This window comes from Ursus arctos, unplaced genomic scaffold (assembly GCF_023065955.2).
Source record: "Ursus arctos isolate Adak ecotype North America unplaced genomic scaffold, UrsArc2.0 scaffold_13, whole genome shotgun sequence".
NCBI lineage: Eukaryota > Metazoa > Chordata > Mammalia > Carnivora > Ursidae > Ursus > Ursus arctos.
Window position 1 is genome coordinate 3852798 of NW_026622797.1, and position 23524 is coordinate 3876321.

The following is a 23524-nucleotide window of genomic DNA, read 5'->3' on the forward strand; positions in this document are numbered from 1 at the left end:
AGATAAAATGAGACTATATGGGTGGGTCCTAATCCTGTATGACTGATATCTTTAGAAGAAGAAATTTAGATGCAGCATGACAGGTGGAAGACCGTGTGAAGACACAGGGAGAAGATGGCCATCTGCAAGCCAAGAAGCGAGGCCTCATGGTGTTCGGTAGGAACCAACCTTGCCGACACCTTGATTTCAGCCTTCCGGCCTCCAGAACCGTGAGACAATAAATTTCTGTTTAAGCCACGAAACTTGTGGTACTTTGTTACAGCAGCGCTAGCAAACTAATACAGAGGCCTACGTGATTTTGTGTCTTCTGCAATCAAAATTGCGCAACTGCCCCTGGAGGCAGATAGACTTGACTTTGGGGATGGAAGATCCTGGCCAGGCCTAAAGACTTCACTGGGCCTTCCTGGGTAGGGGGCAGCCCCACTCTGTGCCTGTTTGGCCTCCTTGTCCTCTCTCATCCCCATCCAGGTAAATTTGCACAGACACCTGTCTTCCCTCTTGAATGGGGAGTGATTAGGTAAGGAGACATCTACCAGGTCATGGTCTCCTGATCTTCTAACCTTGGATCAGGAATAACAGTCCTGCAGGAAGGACTTGGGTTCATTGCTGGGAAAACAAACCCCAGGAATCTCACCTTTTAGCTTCTCAGTATGGTGGGGTATAGTGATATTCTCCAGCCATGACTTATGCAAGGTATCATGGAGAAGGGAAGTTAAGAGAGTCCAGCTTATTTTCACAATAGCATTACATAAAACCAGAAACTCTGCATGATTTGATCCTGTTTGTAATCAGAGCTGCCATGAACTAATACCCAAACCAGCAGGACAGGGTGAGCTCTGTGTCCTGACTCAAGCTGGGCACATGTAGGCATATAGGCCTGTATACAGGGTGGGAGCCTTTGAGCTTCACCAGAAAAGGCCATCATCCTTCTTTTCCATTTCTTGGACCCTTGCAATCCCATAGTTGTCTGCCTTTTCAGTGAGGACATCATCAGAGCTGGTCTGTGCCCCTTCAGCTAGCCAGACTCAAAGATTCTGAGAATGAGACTCACTGTGTCCTGGTAAGAAGAAACCGGCCGGGCTATTGGGAAGGTGAAGAATTTGTAGACATGCCTAGAACTGAATACTTTTCCACTCCCACTCTTTATAGGCTGGAGCAAACACCTTTTGCAGCAGAAAGGGACAGGTGGCATTTAGGAAGTCCCAGACCAATGGGGGGAGGGGACGGCAAGAAGGAAAACAGGCTCTACCATAGACTTCAGGAGGTCAATTGATGCCTCGTGGAGGGTTGAGGCTTGGCCAGGGGCTTATGCATCATACCAAGAGTCAGAAGCTGGGAGAACTCAACCATCACCCTGTGCTTACGGGCCAAGCATTCAGTACTTTCAGGCACATCAGCCTTTCCATCTGTATGCTAACACTGAGTACCGAGTGTTTATAAAGTGTAATGCCAGCAGATGAGGAGAGCTTCAGGATAGTAACAGATTATTCTTTGTTATCCATATGCAGGAGTATTTTAAGTTGGTATTTTACATTTAGGTCTGTGATCCATTTTGAGTCAATTTTGGGGGAAGAGTTTAAGGTCTGTGTATAGATTCTTTTTTTTTTTTTTAATATGTGGATGTCCAGTTGTTCCAGCACCCTTTGTTGAAAAGACCCATCTTTGTTCCATTGTATTGCTTTTGCCTCTGTCACAGTTGATTTACCTATATTTATGTGGGTCTATTTTGGGCTCTGTTCTGTTCCATTGATATGTCTGTCTATTCTTTCTACACTACCTCACTATCTTGATTACTGTAACTTTATAGTAAATCTTGGAGTCAGGTAGTGTCAGTCCTCCAACTTCATTCTTCTCCTTCAGTATTCTGTTGGCTATGCTGGGTCTTTTGCCTCTTCCTATAAACACATATTTCATTCTGGGGAGGGGGGATTCTCATGTAAATAGTAATTTGTTTTTAATTTCAAATTTCACTTGTTCATTGCTGGTATATAGGAAATGACTGCCTTTAGTATGTTGACTTTGTATCTGTGACCTTGCTATAAAAATTTATTAGTTCCAGAAGCATTTTTATTGGTTCTTTCAAACTGTCTACATTGACAGTCATGCTATGTGTGAACAGTTTTATTTCTTTTGAAATCAGTATACCATTTATTTCTTTTTCTTGTCTTATTGCATTAACGAGGACTTCCAGTAAGTAGTGTTGAAAAGGAGTGATGAAGGAGAACATCCTTGCCTTTTTCCTAATCTTAGTGGGAAAGCTCTGAGTTTCCCATCATTAAGTATGGTGTTAGCAATAGGGTTTTGTAGATATTTATCAAGGTGAGGACGCTCCCCCATGCCTAGTTCACTGAAAGCTTTTATCATGAGTGACTGTTGGATTTTGTCAAATGCTTTTATTGCATCTACTGACAGGATAATGTGATTTTTTTTTTTAGTCTCTTGATACGATGGGTTACACTAACTGACTTTTTAGTACTGAACTTGACTTATATACCTGGAATAAATCATAATTGGACATGTATAATTCTTTTTATACAGTTTTATATTAGATTTGCTAATATTTTATTGAAGATTTTTGCATTTATGCTATGAGAGGTATGAGTCTGTAGTTTTCTTGGAATGTCTTTGCACAGTTTTGGTATCAGGGTAATGCTGGCCTCGTGGGATGAGAGGAAGTGTTTCCTCTGCTTCTGTCCTCTAAAAGAGATTATAGAGAATTGGTATAATTTCTTCCTTAAATGTTTGGTAGGATTCACCATCTGAACACATCTGGGCCTGGTACTTTCTGTTTGGGAAGATAATTATTTTTTTTTTAATTTTTATTTTTTTTAATATTTTATTTATTTATTTGACAGAGAGTGAGACAGTGAGAGAGGAAACACAAGCAGGGAGAGTGGGAGAGGGAGAAGCAGGCTTCCCGCTGAGCAAGGAGCCCAATGCGGGGCTCGATCCCAGGGCCCTGGGATCATGACTAGCCAAAGGCAGATGCTTAACGACTGAGCCACACAGGTGACCCCTGAAGATGATTAATTATTGATTCAACTTATTAACAGATATAGGCCAATTTGGATTATCTGTTTCTTTTTGTTTGTTTCAACAGATTGTATCATTCAAGAAATTGGTCTGTTTCATGGAGGTTATCAAATTTGTGGGCATAGGATTGTTAAGAGTATTCCTTCATTATCCGTTCAATGTCCTTGGCATCTGTAGTGACATTCTCTCTCTCACTTCTGATGCTAGTTGTTTGTATTCTCTTTTTTTCTTAGTTAGACAGGCTAGAGAGGCTTATTGTTTTTATTGATCTTTTCAGAGAACCAGCTTTTGATTTAGATTTTCTCTATCGATTTCCTGTTTTCAAGTTCATTGATTTCTGCTCTAATTCTTTTTTTTTTTTTTTTTTTTTAAGATTTTACATATTTCTTTGACAGAGAGAGAGCACACAAGCAGGGGGAGTGGCAGGCAGAGGGAGAGTGAGAAGCAGGCTTCTCACGGACTCAATCCCATGACCCTTGGATCATGACCTGAGCTGAAGGCAGGTGCTTAACCAACTGAGCCACCCGGGCGCCCCTGCTGTAATTCTTATTATTTCTTTTTCTTCTCCATTTGGATTTAATTTGCTCTTTTTTTTTTTTTCTAGTTTCCTGAAATAGAAGCTTAGATTTTTTAGTTTATATCTTTATTCTTTTCTATTGTATACATTTAATGTTATAAATTTCCCTCTAAACACTGCTTTCCTTACCTCCCACAAGTTGTGTTGTGTTTTCATTTTCACTTAGTCATAAATATTTTAAAATTTTTCTTGATTTCTTCTATGACCTGTATGTTACTTGGAAGTGCTTTGTTTAATCAACAGGTATTTGGGAGATTTCCCAGCTATCTTTCTGTTATTGCTATCTAGTTAATTCCATTGTTGTCTAAAAAGCATGCACTGTATGATTTCTATTCTTTTAAATTTGTTAAGGTGTATTTTGTGGCCTGGAACATGGTCTGTCTTGGTGAATGTTCCACGTGTGCTTGAAAAGAATGTGTTTTTGACAGTTTAAGTCATCTACAGATGTCAATTATATACAATAGTTTGATGGACTTATTGAATTCAAACATGTCCTCACTGATTTTCTGCTGTCTGGATCTGCCCATTTCTGATAGAAGGGTGTTGAAATCTCCAACTATAATTGTGGATTTATCTATTTCTCCTTGGCAGTTCTGTCAGTTTTTGCCTCACATATTTTGATGTTCTACTGTTAGGCACAGACAAGTTGAGGATTGTTACATCTTCTTGGAGAACTGAGCCCTTCATTATTATGAAATGGTTTTCTTTACTGCTGATAATTTTGCTCTGAAGTCTGTCCTGTCTGAAATTAATATAGCTGTTCCCATTTGCTTGTGAATAATGTTATCCTGATATCTTTCTCCATTCATTGACTTTTGATCTCTATGTGTCTCTATATTTAAACTGGGTTTCTTGTAGACAACATATATTTGGGTTGGGTCTTGTTCTTTGGTCCATTCTGATGACCTTTTTAAATTGGTCTATTTAGACTACTAACATTTGATGTGATTATTGATATAGTTGCATTAATATATGCCATGCTCGTTACTCTTTTCTATTCTTCGCAGTTGTTTTTGTTCCTATTTTTGCCTTCCACTCTTTTTCTACCTTTTGTAGCTTTAATTGATTATTTTATGATTCCATTTTCTCTCCTTTCTTAACATATCATCTATATTTCTTTTTTTTTTTTTACTTTGTTTTAATGGTTGCCCTAGAATGAAAGATTTTTTTCAGATCCTAAAGCCAAAAAGAACATGAAGTTTTGCTCAACATACTTAGATGTAAGGAAAACCAAATTAAAACCATAATATACCACTACATGTTCAGTAGAATGGCTGGACTTTAAAAGACCAACAATACCCAGGTGATGGCGAGGATGTGAAGCTACTAAAATATTAACATACTGCTGGTGGGAGGATGAAACGTACAACTGCTTTGGAAAGAACTTTGGAAGTTTCTTACCTAGCTAAAGATATGCTTGCTTCGTGACTCCATTCTCAGGTTACTCAAGAGAAGTAAAAGCATATTGTTCATACAAAAACTCGGACACAGTGTTAATGCAGCCTCATTCATAGCATATCTAAACTGGATGGAACCCAAATGTCCAACAGCAGGTGCCTGGATAGACAGGTTCTGGCTTTTCTTCAATGGAATACTGTTCTGTTCTGCTATTTAAAAAGTTAGGAACTGCTGACTCATGCAACAACATGGATGGTCACACAGACATTTCGCTGAGTAAAATAGCGTAGTACATGGAAACATGTCTGTGATGCCCTAGAATAGGCCAGATGAGTTCATGGTTCTAGTGATGGTGATAGAACTGGCAGCTGTGGGCATCGGCGGAGGGACACTGATTGGGAAATGCGTAGGAGGGGTTTCTGGGTGATGAAGACGCTCCTTGTCTTCGCTGGTGTGGTAGTTTGAGACTGTATACATTTCATACTCCTTGAACTTTATCCTTCAAATGTATGCATTTTATTCTATATAAATTACACCTTAAGTATGAGAAACAAAAATATACCATCCAGAAATATGATTATGTGATAACCATCTTTTTTTCATGTGTTTTGTCCTTAAACAAGATAGAGTATGTCCATTCTATCAGTAAGTCTTTAGATGAAATCATTAAAAAAATAAATAGAATGGTCTTTAACTCACCAGATGAAATCACATCTCCTTTCTGAGGGAATTAGGAGTTGATGAGCTCATAGAACAGCCCATAGAATATGCGTAGTGATGAGTAAGCTTTTCACCCAGTTTAGAATTATTAGTGCATGAAATAGTCGCACATTCGACGTGTCTTTGGTGGCCTTCCGTAGACGTCTCTGTGGGGACTCTGTATCGATGTATGTAAGAAATCGCACATTTGGAGCCGTTTCATGCTGTCCTTCAAGATGGCAGGCGTTGTTCAGGTGACTTTCTGCAGGTTCAGAGCTGCCCTCGTGGCTGTTGTTGCAAACCCTTCTCTCCATCTTCTAGAGCCCCTTCTTACGCTCGCGTTTACTCAGACGTCATTTCCCTATGACTAGGTGTACATTCCACCCGCCATCCTTGTCTTGGACGTGCGTTTGCTCCTGACACTCCCCGGAGGGCATCACCTGTTTCTCCGGAAGGCCTGCAGTTTGTGGACACAGTTCACCTCGGTGGTAGAAGATAGCTCCGCTGGGCACTGTACAGAAGGGACAGCTCTCAACTCCAAATGTCGCTAGCTTTTGTGTCTCACTCCTAGTTGTCTTGCTCACGTAGTTCTCTGTCCAAAAGAAACATGAGCAACTGCCCCCTTCCCTGATTCCCCTGGCCATTAGCACTGCTGCCGTGCAAGGGGCACGTTTCTCCCTTGCTAGCCGGTGCGTATTCACAGCAGCCAGGGGCTCTCTGCAGACTGCTTACAAAAGGGTGCTTCTCCAAAGCTATTTTTTTCTATTAGTTAATGGGTAGTCTATAAGCTGGAAATATATCTATATAGATATATATAGATATATATAGATATAGATATATAGATATAGATATATATATCTATATAGATATATTAAAGATTTTTATTTTTATTTATTCGACAGAGATAGAGACAGCCAGCGAGAGAGGGAACACAAGCAGGGGGAGTGGGAGAGGAAGAGGCAGGCTCATAGCAGAGGAGCCTGATGTGGGGCTCGATCCCATAACGCCAGGATCACGCCCTGAGCCGAAGGCAGACGCTTAACCGCTGTGCCACCCAGGCGCCCCTGGAAATATATTTTTAAATAAATTTTGTTGTTTCTGTTATTTTACTTTTTACCTTTGCTTATCAGTGTAGTATCTTTTTTTGATTATGAATTGTTCTCTTTTAGAGAACCTCTTTTTTACTTCTAATACATCAATTTATCTGATATTGCTGCAATGTCTGTACTTAAATATATGATAAAATTAGGTGATAATTTTTGTAGTTATCAATTATAATTACTCTGTTGCATAGTTGATAAACGACAGACAGTGGCTTCTCTCTTTATACCTAGAATTAATACTAAATCATGAAAAGATGATACTCATCTGAGGAGATCAGTGGCAGACTTTGGCAAGAATAAAGTTACCTAATGTCTAGAGAAGTGCATCCTTTATTTAAATTAAGAATTTCTGTCTACCTGCCGCAGTAAATGCATGAGGGCCTCATTCTGCTAGGTAGGTTTTATGTTTCATCTGAAGAACTGGAAATGTAGGGAAACTAAGTTCTAACGTGAAATTGCTAATGTCCTCACTTGATTTAAAGTTACACACGGTAGCGCATGTTGCTATGTAAGGGCTCCCAATTCTAGAACCTAATACAATGATTTTGATTTTTACTAGCAAATCCCTCTGTGACACACATTTGCTCAAGAGTGATTCCCCTTTGACATGTAATCATTTTTCTCTTGATATTTTGTGAAGAATAACAACATAGGATTCTGTAAAATTGAGAACTTGAATTTCAAGTTTACTTTATGAGCTCATCACTGTACCATGCTTATGCTTATGTCAAAGAGTTATTTGTTATTATTTGTGTCATTTGCAACAGTGGGAGTCTAACATCTCTTCTATGGTTTGGGCTCTGCAGCTGTTCAAATATTTTCAGAGAATCCTGAGTCTGGCTTAATGTTTCAAAAATAGCCACAGTGGTTTGTATTATCAGAGAAGTAGTTATCATAAACATGATTTTTTTAAGTTACTTAATACTGTGATTTAAAATTCTTTGAAGATGAGTTTAAAAACAAGATCATTGAAATGATAATTTAAGGGGGGAAATGATTTAACCTAGTCTCTTTTCAAATATTATGCATGATGGGATTTTGTAGTGAAACAGAAGATTTAAAATAAGGCTAGATAGTAGTTTCTAAACAAAGCATCCGCTAATACATACCCCAAAAGCTTGCTCTTTACTTAACCACTGGCCCTAGTTTACCCATCTCCGCCACAATTGTAATGAAGACCACCTCGTAATAGAAACCTGGTCTTCAATTAGCTCTTTGTGGACAAGCGTTCTAAGATGAGCAGGCCTGGATTTATTTTCCTTTTCCTTTTTCTTTTTTCTGTTTTCTGTGACAGTTTTGTGCTGGACTGTCCAGACACTTTAACCTGGGTCCCCAAACGCTAATGGAACAGATGTTGTTAGGTTAGTAGAAAGTTTGACTTTAAACCCATTCTTCTATTGATACATGAATGAAGAGGTGTAATTTGATATTTAAGTTGAGTTTCATATATATTTTTCAGTGTGAATGACAGCTTTCTCGCTCTCCCCTCTGGGGTACTCCTGTCATCTGAGTAGCCTCTGTTTGGCCTCCAGGTCCACTGACCATTTTTCCACTTTGACCTGTAGAGGCTGGGTCACCCAGCTTCCTTTCCCTCCCTCCAGCTTCTGTCTAGATTCAGAGACTGGTGGCATTGACAAGAGAGGGTGGGAGGAGAAAGGGTTGGTACGTTTGCTCCCCTGGCTTCACCCGCTGGGCCCCTGGCTTCACAGCGCTTCTGGGGAAACCTATGTATCCTTGCCCCTTCGGGCCCAGGGTGGAGCCTGCCTGCTGCCACCGACCCTCGGTGCCTCTCCGTCCTTGGCCTCCCTTCAGCCCATCAGTCGATCCTCCCGTCCCCCTGGGTATGCTGTCTCTTTCACATTAGGACCCTGGCTGATAACCTTGGATTGAAGTAGGTAACGTTACTGTGTTTTAAAACTGGGCCACATTATTTGGGAGGCTGGAATGAGGTCAGAGCCTAGTGAACAGTGAGGGTAGAGAAATCTTCCTTTTTGAGCTCAGTGGGAATTAGCCTGTCATTCAGTCTTTTTGAATTCCAGATGATGACACAAATGAGGACTTGTAATAATAATCATATGAGAATTCATTCCTTATGTGTGTGTGTGTATACACATATGTAAATATATAATATATAATCTTCATATCTCTACCTCCAATCTTTTGTAAAGTTACTTACATGTCATCTGGTCCAGCTGCATGTTTCTGCTTTTCTTTCAATAGGACATCGTATCCGTGGCTGATGAACTTTTGTGGGGGGGTGCATAATGGGAGTTAACCCACCTGAAATCCTGCATGCTGTGTGGTTTCCTCTCGTTTGGTAAAGTTCTGTGATTCTGTGATCCCTGATGTGGGCGGAGAGTTGTAAGATAGGACGGCCCTGGTGAGAAGTCAGAATGTCTGCACACCCTGATAGATCCCGAGTCTTTAGTTCCGCCACCTGGTCTGGGATTATGCATGGGGTTTGAGGAGAAGGGAGAAGAAGGGGGAGCAGGGGGGAGGGGCTTTGTCACCTTAACTCCTGCAGATGTCACTGTGCTTCACTTTGGCTCTACCTGACACCCTCCTCCTGCCCCTGTCTCCCCTGCTGCCATCTGAATCATGCTGCTGTCCTCTCTCATTGCACTACCGTGGTCTCCTAAGTGACCTCTCCCCATCCTCCCTTGCCCCTACAATTGCACAAGTCGTTCTCCACCAAGATCTCTCTACAACGTGGAGCATGTCACTCCTCTGCTCACAGCCTCCGCTGTCTGACCGTCTGACTTGGAATGGCAGACTCCCGCCTCGTCTCCAGACCGGGCAGCACCCCATGCTGTGCCTCCCCCCTGCATGGGAGCCAGGCCGGCCGCTGTCCTCAAGCACCCCATGCTTCTTATTGACACATTAGGACTTCCACACCTGCTCATCTCTCCTGGGACTCTCACCGATCTTCATGGTTCTGACCCTCCTACAATAATTTTTACAAGCTTGTTCAATGAAATTTTTTACCTTTATTTTCTGCGTGTCCATATTAGAATGTCAGTTCTGTAAGAGCAGGGTTACTTGATGCCTTACTGTAGCTGTGCCTGATACATGGAGGTATTCAGAAACCTCTGGAATAAATGGATGTGGTCAAACTCCCTGAAATTACTTACCAGAGAATCATCTATGACATAGGCATTGCCTTGGGCTCTGTGCTGTTTTTGCTGACTAGGTTATACAAGATCGGACCTAGAGTTTAGTTAGCATACACGCCGTCCCTTTCACTGTTGGTTATTAGAACGCAAGATGAATTAAGCGTCTATCCCAGTTAGACCTGCATTGCATTCATGGAAAGAAATAAAATGATTCCAATTTACATTACTATTTCCAGACAACCATGACCACCTACCTGATTTGTCATTAAGAGTAAAAGATAAGTAACTTATTAAAGGCATTTAATAAAAACCTTCTTACCTATTTATTCCTACTGTTTTGGTTACCAGTAAAATAATTACTGTTGAATTGTTTTGTCTAAGAAATTTTGACACTGAAGTTTGAACGACAACCGGGTCATAATCTTTTTAACCCTAATTGTAACCATGCTACCTGTGAAGTCCCATCCAGGGAGAAAATTGGTTCCTTGTGTCCTACAGTGCCCAGTTCTGTTAACATTTCTTGTTTTGTGGATTTACGAGATTAAGAAGTTTTTTTGAGGTAAAGCTTGTTAGAATGTTTAGCCAACAGAAGTAAATGTTGAGATATAGATGTGAATATGGATTAAACGAGATTGAATTATTTCAATGAAATAATTATGAATCTTATGAAACAGAGTCATAGTTTTATTTCATGTTGTTTCTGTTTAATGAATTCACCTGTTGAAAAACAGATAACAAACTTGTTCTTTTAGAAGCCCAAATCCAGAAATATTCTTCCTTTAAACCACAAAGTGCTTAGGAAACTCCCTCATCAAGAAGATACGGAATTTCCTGCTCGCGTCAAGTGATTTGGGTCTTCACACGGCGTCTGTTCGGGGCTCTCATCAGCTGCTTAGTCTGCCCCAATAGAGACGTGCTCTTAAGAAGAGCAAGGTTGTGGAAGTGACCCTTAATCAGGGAAACGGCCTAAAGGAAGTGGGCGCATGGGAAATCAAAGAGCCTTGCAAGTGATCGGCATCCAAGACACGGTAACAGACCAAGCAGGGTCCCCGCGATACACAGGAGTTGGTGTGCAGGAGTGCCACTATATCCGAAACTGCCAAAGCGATGATAGGCGTTCTTAATACGCCGTCTGCCTTGGTGGGGAGAGGCTCAGGACCCAGGGCAGGACCGTGCCCCCCGATGGGGACCATCTGTGGGGCTACAAGCAGTGAGGCAGCCTTTAGCAGCGGCGGATTCCTGAGACTTGTTGGAATGTACATATGAGCTGGAAATGGTCACATCTCATTCGTTACATGGTTTTGTATCTGTCTTGATAATTTGCCTTTTAAAGTATGTAATTTGCTTCATAAAAGTCTAAGTCAGTATATTAAAATTCCTTACTAATTAGCAGTTTGTGCCACCATTAAGCATGGATTTCATTAGGGCAACCACATGTCACTAGACCAAATCCATTAAAATTGTAGGGGTATGTCCGTTTGAAGTCTTCAAGCAGTTTTATCTTTTTCTTCAAGAGGAAAAATTAAACCAAACCACATTTAGAAGAAAGAAGTCAAAATGTGAATGCAAAGCAACTGAAAAAGAGAACTCATTCCATTTGGGGGTTAGAGTTTGCAGAGGGAGTGGAGGCAGCTCCCGACACCCGTCCTCCGCGCTTGGAGGGGAGAGCGCGCGGAGAACCTGTGTCTGCCCTGGCCTTGTCTCCAGCTGCTTTTGCCTTGGGGAGGTCATTCATTTCTCTGCCCCTCGCATTTTTCTTACATAAACAAAAGGATGGGGCAGATTGTTTCTTCAAGGTTTCTTCACCCTGTACGTTGGCAGAACTCCCTGAGGATTTAGGTGCCCGCAGAGCCGTGCCCACACTGTTTTGATGATAGCAGTAAAACCAGGCAGCAGGGGCGCCCGGTAACCCTTCAGGGGGCAGTGACAGAGGCGACCCCTGTCTTTCCAGGTGAAGCAACACTGCTCTTTCGTTCCACTTACTTCCCTGCCTACTCTCCTCCCGGTTGCCACGTAATGCCTACTATTTAAACCTTATTCCTGAAAATGCACGAGTCTTTCTAGCGTTTATTGCAAGAGTGCAAATGCCACACTGACCCATTTTGTGTTGTTGTGTTCTAGAGATCGTGTCATTGGTTTGATGATGACTGCCTGTGATCTTTGTTCTGTAACAAAACTATGGCCTGTTACAAAATTGACGGCAAATGATATATATGCAGAGTTCTGGGCTGAGGTATGTTTTTTATTTTTATATGAACATTAAAAATGAGAAAGTCTGATGAGAAAGTAAATGTGTGGGCAACAATGTCTTAGTAGCTCAGGTTGCTAGTTACTTCAAAAAACTACCGTCAGTCCCTTGTAATAGAAGAATTAGCATTTCTACACAGATGTAAGGACATTTATACAGACATACAGCCCGTGATATTGTGGGTCCCTCATTGTCATGGGCTGTATACTTCTGCAGCTGGAAATTGGGGACATAATTACCTTGTACCATAGACCTACAAGATTCTGTAACTATTCCAGATAGTTCAACTGCAAATTATGAGTTCCACAGAATGTGCGGGCTTTTCACTCGTGATACTCCTGACATGTGAGGCAACCATGGAACTTACTTTCATTAATAACTTTTCTTGACTGAATTATCTGAATTATCAAAAATGCGTGTTTTATCTCTCAGTTTGATTTCTGAATTGTCTGTGACGCAGTAGAGCACTCTCTTGTTCCGATGAACCCACAAATACCCGGCCCCCTGCGTGGTCGAAGAGTACTTCAGGGAAACAAGTGAAATAAGATGTTTGTGTACCTCATTCGGTTTGAAGAAGTAAAAGTAAATTGGGAGGGCGGAGAGCCTGGTCGTGGCTGATTCAGACCATTCAGCCTCACCTGTATTAAAGAATGGAGGTAAAAAGTAAAAACCAGCCATCATTCAGTTGATATTTCAGTAGAAATAATTTATAACGTTAAATTTGTTCACAATGGCAAAGCCGTAAATGTTTGTTGGGTGAGAATCACAGGCCTGGAGTTGATTGTACTCGCAGTGTTATTTCTCCAGAGTGCCTACACGTTGTGCATGCAAACTCTTCCATGGTTTTTTGTATTATAGTGTGTATCCCAGAATCTAGTTTCTATCAGACTCAAGAAGGTTGTTTTAGATATACATGTCTGAACTGTATCCCTGACTTTATTATCCGTTAGCTTAATTTGCATACGTGTCTAAAAGTAGTAAGCAGAAGCACATTCTGTAAAGATCACATAAGGAAAACTGGTCTGAAGCTAGCTTACTGTTTTGCAAATAATTTTATTTAACTGATGTAATTCATACTTTCATAACTGTATTTGTATTCTAAAATACGAATGAAAATGTGACAGGTAGGTAGATTTTTTCCCCTCTCTATTCTGTACTGATTAAACAGCCCACCAAGATTGATTAAGCTCCCAAAGTGCTTATGGATGCTGTCTTCAGGGGCCTCGCAGTCCATGGGGGGAAGCAGTGGTCATCACTGTGTCTTGCTGGCTCACCTCCCAGATGTTCGCTAGGTCCCATCTCTTTCCACCACCCATCCCCTCTCCCTGCCGTAGGACTTGGCCACCTGGTACCTGAATCACTGCAGCGTTCTGACCAAGGTCCTGCCTTTTCCTTAAGAGTCAGCGTAACAGTCACATGAAGTGAGGTGTTTGAGTCCTGGTGCTGGAGACGGGCATCCTGCCGTAGCACGTGGGATCAAACCTCAGGCCAACTTTGTGACTCTCCTCTGTGCCTTAGTTGTGACATCTGCAGGCTAGGGATGACTCTAATACTGTTCCCAGTCTGTCTCTCCATGCTGTTGTGATAAAGTCAGAAATCACAAACTGGATCTCCAGAGGCCACTGCCTCGCCAGTGATTACATGCCTCAGCTCCTCTGGATTCCCTGACTCAAGTCCTTCTCACAGCCATCTAGGTCAGCTTCGCTTCCCCCAACCCGCCCTCTGTAGCTTCCTCTGCAAGCCCGACGCTGGGCCAGTTCTCCCTGGGACACATACTCTGCAGTACTCTGTTGTTTTCCTGTGTAGCATTGATCCTTATTTGTGAGTACTGTACATAGTCAAATCATTGTTTACTCACTGTCTTTTTACTTACTAGACTTGTAATGTCCTTGAGCAAGGGGCCTGGTTAGTTTCACTCACGCAGAACATGAAAGGAAAAAGTTTGAAAACCACTGAATTAATATTTAAAATGGTAACACTGGAGCAGAAGCTGTGCTCAAGTGGCTCTGACCTGCCGTAGACCCTTCACGGGGCTCTCATCATTTGTGCTTGGCCTCTGTCCTGCCGTAGACCCTTCGTGGGGCTCTCGTCATTCATGCTCGGCCTCTGTCCTGCACATGGAACCCTTTGTGGGGCTCTCATCATTTGTGCTTGGCCTCTGTCCTGCCTTGGACCCTTCGTGGGGCTCTCGTTATTTGTGCTTGGCCTCTGTCCTGCACGTGGAACCCTTTGTGGGGCTCTTGTCATTTGTGCTTGGCCTCTGTCCTGTACGTGGAACCCTTCGTGGGGCTCTCGTCATTTGTGCTTGGCCTCTGTCCTGCTGTAGACCCTTTGTGGGGTTCTCATCATTTGTGCTTGGCCTCTGTCCTCCAGTAGACCCTTTGTGGGGCTCTAATCATTTGTGCTTGGCCTCTGTCCTGTACATGGAACCCTTCGTGGGGCTCTCGTCATTTGTGCTTGGCCTCTGTCTGGCACATGGAACCCTTCATGGAGCTCTAATCATTTGTGCTTGGCCTCTGTCTGGCACATGGAACCCTTCGTGGGGCTCTTGTCATTTGTGCTTGGCCTGTGTCCTGCAGTAGACCCTTCGTGGGGCTCTCGTCATTTGTTCTTAGACCAACCTTAGCAAATCTATGATGTTTCTAGTTCTGCACTTCTGATTTCTGAAAATAAGCATGATTGCAGAATAATTAAAATAATGGAATAATGAAGAAGATGGTGAGGGAATAGTGGGGCAGTAGGAAAAAGTTGGGGTATGTTAAGAAAGAAGATTATAACAATCTTTAACAAATAACTATAAAGGGGAAGATAATTTTTAAAATCTATAAAATGGGGACAGGAATATCTAACTCCTAGTATTTCATGAAGATTAAATGAAATAATATTTACATGTTACTTTCTCAGAGCCTACAAAATAGAAAATCTTTAGTAAATATCTGTGACGCTAACCTTTATGGTGATGTGTAGCCAATTGTACTGTATCTTACTAACACATTTTAGCAGACCATTCCTGATACACAGTATTTTTCTCTGAAGCCTCGCTTCATCCGTTCAGCACATGGAAAAATTCATTTGAAAACTAAGTGAGAAAAAGGCCGTGAAGTTATTCCATGCCCTGTTTTTGTCATTCCTCCTCACTGTGATCTGGGTCTCCTCTTGTTATAACTTTCACTAAATTCTGCAAGTGAGACCGGGAGAGATGGCTGCATTCCTGGTCATTCAGCCGAGAAGAACATCAGGACAAGAGCCAAACAACGATAACGTTAAGTTTTTATTGTTGTGACACTTGTTTGACTCAGTGGCCTGAGGCGTTATCCATTGTGAAGAAAATTAGTGACTAAAGGGAATAACTCGTTAATAACAAGACTTTATAACCTTTTAAGTTGAGAATGCTTGGTTTTTCCTGTTTCTCTTAGGGCGATGAGATGAAGAAGTTGGGAATACAGCCTATTCCCATGATGGACAGAGACAAGAAGGATGAGGTCCCGCAAGGCCAGGTATGAATTCTGTTGAAAGGTCGAAAAGTTTAAGGTAGTCATGAAGTCACCCGTGCATTAGAGGTATATGCCATCTTGTAGAACCCAGCACTGCTTGAAACCTCCTGCACCTAGGTGGGCTTCGGGGCGGGAAGGCCAGGATTAGGAAATCGTAGTTGGGTTTAAAGAAGCCACGACTACCCGTGCCGTCAGCTGCTTCCACGGATGGAATCACGGTAACCAATGGCTTGAAATGGAGGGATAGATGAGTTTGAGTTGTTAATATTTTTAGCAAGCAGAAAACTTTTGTCATCGAATGTGCAAAGGTAATTTTTAGAGAGTAACATTATAGATTTTCATCAGGCCCACTTTTCCTAACAAATAGTGCATAGTATTTTAGTGTATTTTGAGTTTCGTCTTACCATCAGTTGACATTAATTATTACTTTTTCAGGCCTTCCCACATGATTTATGTCAATGTTTTGATGTTCTGACAGCTGTTATGCCTGTCAGTTTTGCACGTGTGGTGCAATCTATTTCTCAGACTGTAGTCTTCTTAAACTACCAATCTTCTAACACCGTAACAGGGAAGTGAGTTATGGACAAATAATTATAATATAGAATTTTGTTTAGAAAACATTTCAGAAAACTCAGGATGATGGTTTTGGTCAAGTGTTCCTATTTCACTTAAAGTTAATTTATTACTATTCAAACCAAAGTTGAGGCGAGTCCGCAGTTTTTCGGAAACGTCGGCATAGAGAAGAGCCACGTGGTTTTCTCGTCCTTGTGGTCCTCGGTTCGGTGCGTTCGTGTGCGCCCCCACTGTGTCTGACGGGCGCTCACTGCTCCCTGCTGAGCACGCGCCGACGTGCCTGGCCCCACGGGCCTGTTGCATGTGGTTCCTGCAGTTTCATCCCCTTGTGATACAGTTTAGGGAACTTTCCCGTATGTGAGCTCACAGGGATCTAGCTTCCCTGTCTGGCGTCTGCTTTTCACGTCCTGTTGTAAAGGTCCTGTCTCACTGTGTGATTTAATATAAACGTTCACCCCTCTTTTCCTTAGTTACTTTCTTTCATCACTTTATATTTGATTTGTTAATTCCTTTGAAACTTATCTTGCCATATGGCTTAAGATAGGGATCTAACACAGTTCTTTCTAGATAGTTAAGCTGTCATCCCAACACAGTGCATAGGAGAGCTGAAAGTGCCATCGGAGAACGCGCTCTGTTGTAGCGCCATTTAATTAAGAGAAGAGTTTGGGTTTTTGCCAAAATTGCAGATCCGTTTATAGTATGAGAGAGTTTTAAATAAAATATCTCTGTGATCGGCTGATATTTTATCAACTTTATTGCTTCTGAATTGTGATTACCATTAAATTATTCTTGGCCATAATAATAAAATGCTCTTCTTTCCAAGATTTCTTTCTCGAGATCTTCTGCTCCATGACACCCGCTAAGATATTAAGATAAGGGAAGTCTCTGTGTTGACTCACAGAGTCAAAGATAGGAGTGCGTAGGCACTACTCTAATAAGGCCACTGTGACAATAGACAGCGCATCAGGAGAAAGCAGAAAGGGACCAAGTAGATTCCATTCTTCTGTATCCTTTGGTGCATCTCACTGAAGTTCAGTTTTTTAGAGAAGTTGGTAAGCCCTGGTTTGGGGGTCCCCTCATCCAGAGAGCCCGTCCTCTCTTGTCCGCGGTGTCAGCCACTCGGGCAGTTGTCTGTAGCTAGGCCATCTGCCTTCCAGCCTTCCCTAGGCCAGTCTGGGCCAGCAGCATTTATTTGTACTGTAGCCTGAAATTCCTAATAAAATGCCATTTAATTTTTTTTAAGTGCTATAGATGAAAAACTGTGAAATGAGGCATATTAAGAGAACTGTAATGTGAAAGAACTAGAATACGGTCTGTGAGATTTGTTGTAGGTCAAAAAAAGGGAGGCAGCGGGAGAAAGTCTCAGGAGACCAAACAAGGCACCAACACCCAAGGGTAGCAAGCCCACGAAACACCTGCCCCGAATCCCGAATACTAAGTTGGAGAAGAGGCCGCTTGTAGAATAGCAGGGTCCACTTTGAAATGTCTGTGGTAGAAAACGAACTTTGACCAGCAGCAAGAGCAGTGCCTGAATTATGACTTGACTGATCTATAAATGGAGTTCACTGAATGTTGAACTTGGGTTTGGGATGAACTTCTTTTTATGTGTGTTCGTTCAAGGACGTATTTTAAGGCATTTTTAAACGCACTCTGCGGCCGTATTCATTGAGCCCACATATCAGGGAGCAAATCAGGACATTTACTTTTATAGTTGGGCTTGAGAAGTAGGCACCCAGCCGAGAGGTTGTTGCTAACGTGCACTTTTGTGTCTCGCTGTGCGCGGCTCTGCACGGGGCAGCTGGGCTTCTACAACGCCGTGGCCATCCCCTGCTACACCACCCTCACCCAGATCTTCCCGCCCACAGAGCCTCTCCTCCAAGCGTGCAGGTACGTACCGCGGCCCGGGCCGGCTGTGATGGCACGAAAAGGTGAAGACTCCGGGTGGGATTCTCCTCTCTGTCAATGCGTGTGCTGTGTCTTATTACAGTTTACAGCAAATGTCATTTTATGGGCCATGTGTCTGCCTAGGTAACAAGTATATGTTAAGAGTATTCATAAAGTCCTTCATTCACCAAAAAGGAGCAAGAAGTTATCTGGCGTGGGTTTGGGTTTTGTTAGGACCCAGGGATCCACGCCCAGTGCTTTTTTAAAAAGGCAGGACTGTTTTTAGAAAGGCAGGACCGGAAAGTATATTTGAGACTGCTAGGGGCTCAGCTTAACTCCACAGTTCATTGTGTAAATGAGGAGGGGGAGACTTGACTGCGATCTTCTTTCTCTGTGAGTTTCAGTTTCTTCCCAAAAGAGATCCGAGCCCTCTGTCCCTCTGTCATCCGTCCCAGCTTCAGACTCCTCTGCACCCTTTTCTCATTGCTTTTGAGGGATGTCCTCAGCTAAGAACATTGCCATTTTTTAAAGATTTTCGTGTTACTTTGGAAAGAAGTTCCCTCTGGGGAAGTCAAAGGACAATGAGCAGAGCAGCCATATATGTTGATTTTCTGCAAGAGAACTGGTGTCCCGCTGGTTTTTCTAACTATTTAGCTATGGAGCACCCTTGGGGGTTGGGCGGGCACACTGTGGGGGACAGAGGACAGACACAGGGTTTTAAACAAAACCAGAGCCTTTGGTATACTCCCACCCTCTGCTGTTGAAACTCATTTCATGAATGAATTTTTGTAAGGAAAACAAAGAAAACCAACAAGGAGGGAGATGGGGAAGAAAAGGTCCTGTTTTTTCCTACGTAAGTGATGGTTTCTCTTTCTTCTCTGCTCTTGGGGAGGTGAACATAACATCTCAGCTGATTTTGTTGCACCATCACTGACCTTAATCAGCAGTTAGTTCATTAAAACATTATCTTATTACATAAGGGCTAAGCCATGTGGACAATATGGAGTATGAGCTGGGACTCATTCCTGACAGAATCGGGTTGGAAAAGTCAGTGCCCCACCGAAGAGAAATGGCAATATCAATCAAAATCCATGTCATTACAAAAAAAAAAAAATTCCTAGGTAACAGTCAAAAGTCCTTTCCTATCCAAAAATTATCTGTATTTTCTGTTAACTATCTGGACCCAGAAGAATGAGCGCTTGCCGTCATTATCGAGCACAGGGATAGGGATTCCTCGGTCTCAGCGGCTTTGACGCACTCTTGCTTCATTGGACTTGGCTAAACCACACCATCTCCTCAAGGCCATTTTAATCTTAGGAACACTTAACAAAAATTTGTTATCATTGGTGTCCAAGGAAACATGGCAAAATTAGCGTAGGTCTTTTTTCCAATATATCAAAAATCTGTTTAGGTTCTGGGCAAATAATATGTGGTCATATGGCACAGAAGCTAAAAGTGTCAGTTTCAGGTTGTAACGTCTTAGAGATTCCTTTGTCCAGAGGCGTCTGCACTGTGTGGGCTTCGTGTGAATTTTGTGTTTGCTGGTGCAAGGTTCCCTTCCAAGTTTGGCTTTGTAGCTAAGACAGTAAGGTGCAAGGTGGCAAGTGTTGATAAGATCTCTGCCTGGTCAGCCACGTGGGGCGAGGTGGTGGTCACACTGGTCAAGGAGATGGGGATGCCCGATGCCCGCAGCATTTGAAGTGCAGATTTGGAGAGAGAGAGGCCCATGGAGCGGGGACGAGCAGCCTGCATCTGAGACCACAGGTTGCCAGAACACAAAGACAGCTTTACCGTAACAAAGAAGTTTCCAACACTGGTACCTTGTGTAACTTAGGTGACTGTTTATATAGGACAGTGTTCAGTAGAAGGCTGCTCCCCAGTGGCAGGGACCCCAAGTGGCACACTGTCTCCACCCACAGAGCGGGAGCTCCTGGCTATCGGGGCTGTGGCCGAACGTTCTTGCCGCCCAGGCCTCCCTTCCTCTCCATGTACCTCTGTGCTCCTGGGGAGGACATCATGTGGCTTGTGCCCCTTTCCAGGTCGTCCTTTCTCACTGATTACAGGATGGTATGTCCTGAGCTGAGTTCTCCTGTCACCCCTGTCGCCTGGAGCTCCTGGGACAAGGTGCCCCCCGGAGACTTGCTGGCCGCAGGCTCTGCTGCAGAAATGAGCTGCAGGACCCTGCCCAGCCACAATGGGCTGGTCATTGTCGGCATCAGAAGGGTACCAGAAAGGGCCATCGTGCTCGGCTACGCCTTAGGGGGGTGTGGTTAATGTTTGAGACCGAGCCCAGAAATCCTTTTTTAAACACCCTTATCCCTGCATCTTTTATCCTTAGGAATAACCTCAGCCAGTGGGAGAAGGTGATCCGAGGGGAGGAGAGCGCGGTGTGGATCTCATCCCAGCCAGGGGCCCACGGGCCCTCCGAGAAGCTGCCTGTGAAGATCGATGACTGATGGCAACTCGATGAGCTGTCCCACCTAAACGTGCTCGTCCTGCTTCTTTGACTTTTCTTCCTTTTATTTTCGTGGGGGGAAACCTACACCTGGTAACTAGGACGCAAGCCTCTCGAAGAAGGTGACATCAAGGAAGCATGTTAAGCTGATAACTCCCCGCCAGTCTCCTCTGTGACGCGTCAGAGACAGTGATCAACCAGGACCACCCCGTGACCAGAAATCAGCCGTCCAAGGGACTCCGTGTGACTTGTGAACTGGCCTTTCTAACAGGCTCCCGTTGCTGAGGCCTTAGTGGGAATGGACAAGAATTATTCAGAAGGGGGTACTTTTCCGTTGTATCTTTCTAGTGAGGGGTTAAAATGGTACTATGATGATATTGTACTTTGGCTTTAACACCGATGTTGCTTTGATGTTGTTGGTTATAAATAGGCATTTTTACACATTGCTATTGTGAATGTTCGTGTGTGACCTGCTCGTAATTAGAGTGAATTGTAGCAGACAGCCTCAGGACAGGTGTCATTGAGGTGACAGTAAGAAGTGTCTTTCTGCAATCAGTGATGGAAAATTAGATTCTTGTCTCAGAGCCTCATGAATTAAAAGTCGGGTGGACCAAAAGTGTATTCTTTAAGTTTATACTAAAGGGCTTGGATGAATAGATTTAACACTAAAGGAGGTAGACTTTCTATCCTCTTGAGAAGAGATGCAGATATACTCAGAATAAATCTGAGAACTCCAAGCGTCGATTCAAAAAATGTCAAAGATTAGTTTTTATTTTTTTTCTTCATTGTAGGCAAATTTTCTAAACCCTTTGCATAAAGAGCAAAACAAAAGCAAGGCATATGAATTTTTCTTAACAGACAGGTCTTACGGGATGTCAAATGTGAATTTTAATAATGATTTCTTTATATTTTCACTTGGTGTCATTGCAAAATTTTAGACTCACATTCAAAATGAGAGGTTTATTCTATGAATTATTTAATTAAAATACCATACATTTCTTTTAAAATCAAATTAAACCATAAAATTTAAGTCTTGTGTAATTTTTACTTTGCTCTGCTGCACCCATCCCCCGGTTTGCCCCCTGCTTTGTGTTCCCCGGTCACATTTCCTAAGCGCTCTGCCCACGACGGGAAGTAGGAGAGTGCAGCGGGGCGCACTTCTGTTCTCTCTCCTCTGCTCCGATGTCACGTGTCTGCATCCAAACCTGTGGTTTGGACAGTCGTCTGTACAATTTTTGGTAGACTAGTACTACTCTACAATGTAAGTGTTTTGAAAACAATACACAAAAGTCGTAGTCTGGACCCCTTCCTACAAGGATTACAAGCCAGTCACTTCTGGTGCACATTAAAGCTGTCGAGATTCTTAGCATGATGGCGAGGTCACCCCCAGAGCTGTGGTTAGTCCTGACCTGAAAGAATGAGAGAACTAGAGTCTCAAGAAGTGATCGGCGGATCCCTAACAAACAGCTTATCTGCTAAGCACTTGGCAGGAAGCTGGAATATTACTTTTGATAAAATAAATTTTTTAAAATATTCTTTTACATATTCAATACTGTACACATTGTTATTCATATGGTTTTTGCAAAAAGAAATCAGATGTTCCTACAACATGATTTAAGTTGTAGCAGAGTTAGCTATATATAAACATTGTTGTTCTTTTAAAATTAACACTATGTGTTCAATTTCCCTATGGGCTTCTGAAAGTTGCCATCTTCCCTCCCTGGCGCTCCATTTGCTCTTGTAATTATACAATATGAGGTGAAAGGAAGTATCTAAAGAGAGAAACACCAGTGTGGCTAGATAGACACGGAACAAAAGGACATACATATAAGGAATCGAGATGCAAACACATCTATAGAAAGAAAAATCGGCTCCATTCTTCAAAACCTGATTTTTTGTGTGTTGGAAGAATGTGAGCAGAAAATGTCCTTTTTCATGTTAGTGCATTTATAGAATTGAATTCTAAAATGTTGCATGTTTTTCTGCACCCAGATTTATGAAACTGGACCCATCAAATCAAACCTCAGTCCCAGGAGTTAGTATAGTCATGTGATGGAGTTCCACTGAATCGCAAGGCGGTGGGGAGGAAATACCACTGGGGATTGCTTAATTAAAAAGATCTTAAAAGAATGCATGAATTTTGCTTTTTGATATAGAAAACAGTGCTGAGGGGAGGGAATCTTATGGCTATTTTTGCTTTTTAAGATTGCTTTTCTAAGATTACTACAGAAAATTCTCTTCTTTTGATAGAGCCAGATGTCTTATATTATTGACGTTGTACTTTGAACAGTTTTCCAAAGAAACGTACATGGGTTTATTGGTTGGTCGATTTCTCTTAAAATATTGTCATAAAGCACAGTTTGAACAAAGGAAGGACTGTATTCTCCTGTAAACTGTTCATATTCTTAAGATCTACTTAGGAATCATACATTTACCTAAAATGGGCCCAAGATGCAGTGATATTTAGTCAATAATCTGCTTTGGGAAAAAATGCATTAGGAGTATTTTTATCTTGGGGCAGATATACTTAGCAGACAAACTTTTGAGTTCTGTTCTCATCTTTCTCCCAGATCTTTTCTTGAAAGGGCAGGTGGTTTTTATTATCGAAAGTTTTGACGAGTTTCTCATTATGGCGGTATTTTACATTGAGCCAAGATTACCCTGTCTGGTATAAATTTGGTAGCCAGCTGTGAGTATATGTAGGCTGTTCAGTTTGTGGAAGTTTTTACTGGTTGTGCTGATTTATAATGGACACAGTGTTATTGTCAAATGCAGTTATTCCATTATCCTCCCAGAGGTAGTGAATATATTTTTTAACTAGAAATTTTCTTGGAAATGCATGCCAATAACATGAAATACTGAACTTAGGCAGCAGAATAAAACTCTAAAAATTGCAAGCATCTTATTAATACTTGACTTTGATTTAATTAATTAGGAAAACTTAAAT

The 23524-nt window shown here is 42.2% G+C and overlaps 1 protein-coding gene across 2 annotated transcripts in view; it reads left to right on the plus strand.

The window, feature by feature from the left end:
* PDE10A (phosphodiesterase 10A) overlaps positions 1-23477 on the plus strand; it is a 286912-nt gene extending 263435 nt beyond the window's left edge. For both annotated transcript variants that reach the window (XM_026505185.4, XM_057310905.1), the window contains 4 exons: positions 12045-12156; positions 15588-15668; positions 18037-18125; positions 20461-23477. In XM_026505185.4, the coding sequence (XP_026360970.2) occupies positions 12045-12156; positions 15588-15668; positions 18037-18125; positions 20461-20578 (400 nt within the window). In that variant the 3' untranslated portion in view covers positions 20579-23477. The remainder of the gene's footprint in view (positions 1-12044; positions 12157-15587; positions 15669-18036; positions 18126-20460) is intronic.
* Positions 23478-23524: the final 47 nt, after the last annotated feature.